We start from the raw sequence: 8,851 nt of genomic DNA, 5'->3' as shown, positions 1-8,851 counted from the left end.
ATAAAGTGAAACAGAAAGACATGGAAATATTTCAACAAAATACTAAAAAATAATTGGGCAATAAAGCAACTAAGGGAGGACAATTTCTAAAATCTCTTGAGACAAATGAGAGTGATAACACAGCATACCATAAACAAGGCACAGAAAAGCAATAATCAGAGGGCAATTTCACGCAATCAACAAGCACATGAAAAAAGAAAAGAAATAAAAAATCTACACCCTAACACAATACACTCAAGAACTGGAAGAAGGACAGCAACATAAGTGACTCGTGAAAGAAGGAAAGAGATCATAAGGATCAGACAGAATAAAGTCTATAGGAAAAACCTGGAAAAATCAACAAGACAAGAAGTTAACTCCCTGAAAGAGTTAACAAAATAGGCAACAACATTGACAAACATAAAATGTGTGGGGGAGGGTGAGAAAAGGTGCAAATATTCAGAATAAGAGATGAAAATGGTGACAGAACAATGGATTTGAATGAAATAAGAAAATAGCACACTTTGAGGAAAAAACAATACCCAAACAAATTCAGCAATCTAGAAAAAATGGACAGATAACTAGAAATACATCATCTACTTAAGTTAATGCAGATAGATATTGAAAAGCTCAATAGACCGATAACAGAAGAAAAAATAAAGCAAGTCATTAAGAAACTTCCAATAAAGAAAAAAGCCCAGGACCAGATGGTTTTGCAAGGGAATTCTATCAAGCATTCAGAGAATACTTAACACCAATACTGCACAAACTGTTCCAGAACATAGAAAAAGACAACAAGCTCTCAATCTCATTCTATGAGACCAGCATAACACTGATCCCCAAACCAAGCAATGACCCCACAAAGAAAGAAATTTATAGATATAGATATTAAAATCCTCAACCAAATACTGGCCAGCAAAATTCAATGTCATATAAAAAAGAAATCACTGTAACCAAATGATATTCATTCCAGGTATGCAGGGATAGTTCAATATTTGAAAAACAATCAATATAATGAATCACATAAACAAGGTAAAGAATAAAAACCAAATGATCATATCAATAGATGCAGAAAACGCATCTGACAATATCCAACACTCATTTTATAATATATAAACATTCAACAAAATAGAATACAAGGAAAATCCCTCAACATAATAAAAGCCATATCTGAAAAATCAACAGACAACATCACTCCCAATGGGGAAAAACTAGAACCATTACCATTGAAAGTAGGACAGACAAAGATGTCTTCTCTCGCCACTGCTATTCAACATCGTACTAGAAGTCTTAGCTAGAGCTGTCAGACAACAAAAAGAAATTAAGAAATACAACCAGGCATACACTGGTGATGGGGATTCAATGTGGTTCAATTAGTGTGGAAAATGGTGTGGTATTTTTTAAAAATTGAGAAGAGAAATGCCCTAGCAATCCCTTTCCTTACTATACATCCTAGAGAAATAAAAACCTCCACAAAAATAACTGTATGCACACCTATAGTCTTTGCAGCACTATTCACAATACATTAAAAAAAGAACACCCCATATAAAGCAACTTTGCTACATATATACAACCCTAGTGTAATGATCTGTGAAACATCTTATAGCATAGGTAAACCTGGAACTATGTTGGGTGAATTTAGGCAATTGGAAAAGGGAAAATGTTGTTATAATTTTCTATGAGTAGTAAAAAGTCACGGAAAGATCTTCACACTAAAAGAAACCTTATTTGATGATTTCTCAGGGTGGTAGGAGAACGGAAGAGAAGTCGTGGACTAGAGAGCAGAGCATATAAATGCTAACTTGGGTGAAGGGGAACGCAATAAGAGGGAGTTGTAAAAAAATCATAAAGGTAGATGAAGACCTAGATGTTTGCAAGAGTTAAATGAAAAAGAGAAGTAAATATAATTCTATACACAGTCTTTCAATACAACTCAAAACGTGACACCATCATTTAAACATGATATTCTATAATAGAGCAAAATAAAAATATTCTATACCTAACAATTGCAGTTCAGTGAACAACTACACTATAGCCTTACCAACATATTTCCCCATCCAGGAAAGTTTGTAAGGCCACTTCATGCTTTACCCTCCCCAATTTGAGTATCCAATTTCTTCACTTCCCACTGATATCAATCTAGTGCTCTGAAAAGACAAGCATGTTCTTTGATATGAAGAATCATTATCCCAGTTGAAACTGTGAGAATCTGAATCCATAAGCAAAGTCAAATCAGGATAGGCCATTCATAAATTCAGCACCAATATGAACCAATTCACAGGATCAAAAATTCATCTGGTTGGGTTCTGGTCAGAACACAATGTGGGCCGCCTCACTTAGCTTCACCAGAGTGTCCATTGGCCACCTCGCCTTTCAATCATGGGCCCTGACACACATTCTCAACAAGCCCAGCCCACTTGGGCTGAAATTCCATGCTACTCTTTAAAAGTCAGACCAGCCAACCCTCTCTAGTCTTTTCCTCTAATCTGTATAATCCAGGTCCTTGGATGTCAGTGGCTGTAATCAACCCATCTCTCTATTGCTGAATTTTTCCCACTTCCACTCTACAAGTGGTCCAGATAGTCACCTAGTGAGATTTTCAAGCTGTCCACAGGCTCTCTTTAACTTTCAGACCTAGAGAGGAGAATTTCTTCATGGCTTTAGATGTTCCCAGCTTCGGAAGCAAACCACTAGTTCAAAATTCAAAAAGGCCAAATTCCATTTTTTTCCTCACCATTCTGCCAATAGCTCTTTCAGCAAGTCTTTTTGAATGCAAGTGTACTGAACAAGACACTGAGGGGGGGGGTAATCTTTTTAGAGCCTTCTTTGCAGGTAGGTCCTATACCCATTTAAAGATCCAAATAAAAGCAGAAGACCATGTGCTTGCTCTCTATTTCCATACTTACAATAATCATTTTTATCACTCATTGTATCAGTGACAATAGACAGTAGAAATCAGTAAAAACCTCGTACAGCCAGACCCTGAGCACATTCTTAAAACAAATTCACTCCTTATCTAAAAGAGTCAAATTCACTCCTTATCTAAACTGTACCATTCATGTGCAATAGACATTTGCCTACATCAAGCCAGGACTGGGCCTCCTGTTAGCCATTTTGACTAAGCAGCATGGTCTCAGAGAAGTTCAGGGGTGATTTCGCCTCCTGAGTTCAAACTTTATACTTATCATATTTATTTTTCACCATTTCAGACAAATAACAACAACAAAAAAACACAACTTCTAGGAATTAAAACTTCACATGTTCTGCGGTTTACTGGGTTGTTTCCAAAAACAACCCAGTAAACTTCATGACCATATCTGACCTCTAACTAGACAAAGAAGAAAGCCTGAAATAAGGCAGAGATCAGAAAAGACTCCACTCTCCATCTACCTGGTTTGTTTCTTTAGTACCCCACTCCCAAGGTACCATATTGTGCTAAGCCTGGATCACTAGAGAGACAAACATAGTGACACTCACATGTGTACAAGAAAGAGCATTATATCAAAAAGTTATTGTACATCAAGAGAACATCTCAGTCCAATTCAACTCAAGTCCATAAGTCCAATCCTAGTTCATAAGTCCTTCTTCAGACTCACACAGCCACATGCAATGATGCAGAGTGCAGGAAGATCACAGGCCAGTGGGCGCACAGTACTGTGGATCCCATGGTGGTGAACACATCCCAGCATATCTCAGCAGCAGGAGGGGAGCTTCCCAGGACTCCCCTTATGTGTATGCCATAGCCACAAGGAGGTACCATCAGGCTGGACTACACCTTTGACACATCGATATCTTCAAGTTGACAGAAAATTTTGTAGCTACACTTTCCGTCACTGGGGAAAATCACAGAACTTTCACTTTGTGTTAAGAGCAGAAACTCTGCTGTATTCCGCGGGTTTTATCATAATTTTCTGAAGGAGCAGTGCTTCTATTTTAAGAATATAAAATCACCAGGTGGGTCTAAAGAACGTGGCCACATTTCTTGTTAGTTTATAAAGTGAAAGCAACTTGTTCTGTAAAGTGAGTATAATTTATTTGATTCTATACATTAGATTATTTGTTTAGACTTTAATATAAATCAAATGCTGTCTACCATAAGCACAGTAACATATGCCAACCATTAACATATCATTTAATGGTCCCGTTCTATTCCAAACGAAGCTCACTGTCATGCAGTAGATTCTGAGTGATAATAGCCCTACAGGGCAGACTAGATTTCCCATGTAAGTTTCTGAGACTATAAATTTTAACAAGAGTAGACAGTCTCAACTTTCCACCTAGAAATGTTTGATGGTTTTGAACTACTGACCTTCTGGTTAGCAGTCCAATGCATAACCCCTCATGCCACGAGGACTTTCCTTGTGCTGTCCATTTACTACATCTTTTATTTAGGATTAAATACTAAAGCGAGAAAAAATGCTGTCATTTCATTCATGATCAATGAATATAATAACTGATAAAAAGGACATTTTTAAAAAGACAATTTAATGGATGACTGAAAAGGATTTTAAAAGTTTAGAACTTTAAAAAAGAACTCAGATAATGAAGGTCCTCCCCGAGGCTGAATATGTCACGCTGGAGTAGAAAGTTAGTGAGTTTTAGGTTGTACCAAGAACTGTATATCATCAAAACTTACAGCTGTATTGTGTTATATGCTTCTCCATTTTCGGCATATGAAGCCCAGGATTGATGAACCTATAGAGACAGCAAGTAGAATAAAGGGTTCTGTTGGAGGGGCTCCAATGGGCGGGGATGGATAAAGGGAGATGATGTCAATGAGTCCATGGAGAAAAAAAATGGTTGGAAACTGATTGTGGTAACAATTGTACAATTCTCCTTGATGTGATTGAAATGTGGATTGTTCTATGTATTACATCTCAACTAAGAGAAGAAAATCTCAGGTATAATTATGACATTTTGATGAAGAGGAAGACAGTGCTATTCTCAAAAGAACCAGTAAAATGAGCAGGTAATTATCTTTTATAAATTACTATTATGGTAGTCTAAACCGAGCCTGAGAAAATAAACTCAAAATAATTAAAGGCCAGGGATAGAACTCTCCAGGGATATACCTCTGGGGTTATCCTGACCTTCAATTGCATGTGACCTGGGTTCTTCCCTCACTTCCATATAGCCAGATTCACTGCCATCTGGTAGCTCGCCGTTTATAGAATTGAGTTTAATGCAGCAAGTCATGAGAGAAAGCTAAATAGAGAACGACTTCCCTGGACTGTGGAGCAGGATTCTTTTAGAGATACAAACCACAGGAATAAGAAGATAATACTTTGAAGAGTAATGCTCAGAGTACAGAAAAGCATGTGAGTGATTTTCTTACTATTGAATCCATGATGGTCTGTAAGCAAAATTACTATATTCAAGATTTGGGGAGGTTGAAATTAATTAAGAGCTGAAGAAGAAGAGCTGTATGTGGGTGGTTTGACTGGCTTAATGAAATAAAATATATCCTAATGTCTTAGCTTAATCATTCAGCATGTTCACTGATTCCTCATTGGTTCCATAAGTGTTAAATGTGCTCCCTAAAAGAGATCTCTTTATGTCTGGTATAATCTGTTTGTGTGGCATGAGGAAGTGATATTTATACAGGAAGTGCAGAAAACACAGAATTTAGTATTTATTTGGTGCCAGAGGGAAAAGTACACATCCCCGAACTCAGTACAAACAGGGTGTTACCCCGAGGACAATTGCAGGTGGGGGTCTCAGGGTTAGTACACAATGAAGTCTTTTTGGTCAGTTTAAAATTTTCTAATGCAGGAGTGTGGGGAATGTGAGGGAATTTTAATCATGGGGTTCCATATGGAAAAAGCCAGCATAGTCAAGGAGGAACTATAGCTTCTAAGAGAATGCTAATGAATAGTAAGAGCTTTCACTTACAGGAAGGTATATGGATTAGGTTCTGAGTGTTAGTTAAGAACCAAGACTGTGGAGAGTGTGTGTGAAATATAGGAACATTCATGTCAGAAATTGGGTAAAAGACAATTAGGAAGAATTAACGCATGTCATGGTTGGAAAACAGTCAATGACATATTTGGAGCAGAATTATGAATATTGTTTCATCACAAACTAATTATATGAAACGTTTTATCTGATAAGATCCCCGCAGAGTTCACTGATGTATTTATTCTTTGTTCCTCCAGTCGTATGCAAAACATGAGGAGTGATAACGAGACCTACTTGTCAGGTTTTATCCTTCTTGGACTTTTTCCAGGAACAAGACACATTAGTGTTTTAATCTTCACCATACTCCTCGTCTACATTGTTGCCATCTCAGGAAACACAACCCTGGTCCTCCTCCTGGTTCTGGACCCCCAGCTCCATAGCCCCATGTACTTCTTGCTCAGTCAGCTCTCCCTCATGGATGTCTCCCTCATTTCCACGACTGTCCCCAAGATGCTAACCAATTTTTTTTCAGGAACATCAGATATCTCATCTATTGCCTGTGGGACTCAGATTTATTTTCATTCTGTCTCTGGAGGCAGTGAATGCATTTTGCTCACTCTGATGGCCTATGACAGATATGTGGCTATTTGTAAACCCTTGAGGTATGGGGCCATTATGAATTCTGAGGTTTGTTTTCAGATGGCCATGGTGTCATGGGGAGGAGGAGCATTTAATGCCCTAATCCAAACCATATACACTTTGCATCTACCGAGGTGTGGCGCAAGAGAAGTTCACCATTTCTTCTGTGAACTACAGGCAGTGCTCAAGCTATCATGCGAGGACACCTCAATTTATGAAAAAGTAGTTTTTGTGGTTGGAATTGTGTTCATTCTCATACCCTTTGGCCTTATTTTGGCGTCCTATATTTTTATTTTTCACAATGTTCTCCGCTTAAATTCTACCAAGGCAAGAAACAAAGCCCTCACCACCTGCTCTTCCCATCTGATGGTGGTATGTCTCTACTTTGGTCCAACCATGTTCATCTACATGATTCCCAGTGTCTTGCACACCTCTGAGCATGATGAGAGTCTCTCTGTATTCTATACCATCCTAACCCCTATGCTTAACCCCCTCATATACAGCCTAAGAAATAAGGAGGTGGGAAAAGCTCTTAAGAAAGTTCTGGGTAAAGTTTATAACATAAGATAGCAATATTCGGAGTTTCTGAATACCAAATAATTCTGGTGACAATTTCCAGCCATTAATTTTATGCCTTCTTAATGGATACCAATAATGTTAACAATTCTCAACTGGATCTATGCTTACATTATGTAAATTTTAGAGCATTTTCGATTATCTCAATGAATAGTGTTTGATGTGGCCTACAGTTCATATATGTAGACACAATGTTGTTAATATTCACTATGCCAAGGTATGAAATATTTTAAACTATAGTCATCTGATTTGCTCTCATCAGGTAGCATAAATTCAGCCCAAGAGGCCAAGTCAAAGATTTCCTTATGTCTTAATGATGATATTCATAGTCACCTAACATCTGAGTTCTGTCAAATTTGCTTCTATTACATTATAAAATAGATCATTCACATGAAATTCACGGTACTGGGCTAACAATCTGGATGCTGTTTTATTAAACTTTTTAAATGTTTTAATTTTTTAATTCAACTTTATATGCTTAACCATTGCATTTTCCAAATGCAACGTATCATCTTTATTTCAGTGTAATTGATATTTGGAGGAGTAACTAATGAAATGTTATTTTCATTCTAATTAATGTGCTTTGTTCACTATGAAAATACACATGTCATTTGCCAAAGTAGATTGGATACAATCAAAAATCAAATCAGGAATCACTTGGAAATGTGCATGAGAATATTTGATCAAATGCTGGTTTTCAATTCAATGGCAAGATGGCATTTCATGACTTTGTCCCCAAAGCAGAGCTTAGCTCAAGCATTAGAGTTTATGCAGCTTATTGAAAGAGTAATCCCAGGAATCATAACAAGTTATAGATAATGTTGACATGAAGGGGAATTTCAGAACACTTCATCCTGAACAAGTGTTCAGCAGAACAAAGTGACACTGTGTGGTTTATAATCAGGCACAAAGTGTGAAGTTTTTCAGTGTAGAACTGCATCATGTGCCAGGGTGTCTAGGATGTGGAATGAGGAGCAGCTAGAATGTGGAAGAAGAACAGGATAGAATATTATTTCTGAACTGTTTATATATAACTTAATCCATTAACATGGACAACATGATCAGATATAAGAAGCTATATTTTCATCTTTGAAATTTCAGTTTATTAACAATATGGTGGCAATTCATTTACCTTTATAATCTAACATGCACCCAGAGTTTTAGATGATCTTCAGAAACAACAGCTATTACCTCACTCAACAATCTCCACTGCACAACACCCTTGCTCCAACCATTCCATGTGCACTCAGGTAAAGAATAAATTACCCAGCATGTTGTTCAGGGTACAGAGCTCCTTTTTTAGTCACAGTTATAATTTCTTTCCCTTTTGATGCCCTATAAGTTTTCAAACAGAAAAGTAACCGTCTGTGTTGGGAAATGCAGTAATTTAAGGTTTGATAATCCATGACATTGAGTCAGGAGACGTTAAAGCTCATTTTTATTTTTTCTGGGTTATCCTTCTCTAACCTTCATCATTAGCACAATATGATGACTAATCTGTAAAAAATGAACAGAGATGGATTAACTTTGTTATTTAGACATAACACATTTCACATTTAAATTTTTAGGCAACATGATGTGTTGAAAAATACACAAGCATTTTAAATTCAGGACCAAAAATCCTCAGTTTAGAAGTTCAGAGTAAACCTATCAATTATCTCTCTAAAACAAATTTTGTAATATAGAGCAAAAATACAAAGGAAAGTATGATAAGAATGGGTGGTATGAGGGGCAACCATGAGTCCCCAATAAGCCTTTC

At 37.0% G+C, this 8,851-nt stretch overlaps 1 protein-coding gene across 1 annotated transcript; it reads left to right on the top strand.

Moving 5' to 3' along the window:
• The first annotated feature begins 6,147 nt into the window (after positions 1-6,147).
• LOC142441180 (olfactory receptor 2M2-like) lies at positions 6,148-7,086 on the top strand. Its single transcript, XM_075543234.1, has one exon. The coding sequence runs from the start codon at positions 6,148-6,150 to the stop codon at positions 7,084-7,086; it is 939 nt and encodes a 312-aa protein (XP_075399349.1).
• Positions 7,087-8,851: the final 1,765 nt, after the last annotated feature.

This window comes from Tenrec ecaudatus, chromosome 2 (assembly GCF_050624435.1).
Source record: "Tenrec ecaudatus isolate mTenEca1 chromosome 2, mTenEca1.hap1, whole genome shotgun sequence".
NCBI lineage: Eukaryota > Metazoa > Chordata > Mammalia > Afrosoricida > Tenrecidae > Tenrec > Tenrec ecaudatus.
The sequence above is the reverse complement of the archived record's forward strand: the minus strand, read 5'-3'. Positions and strand labels throughout refer to the sequence as shown.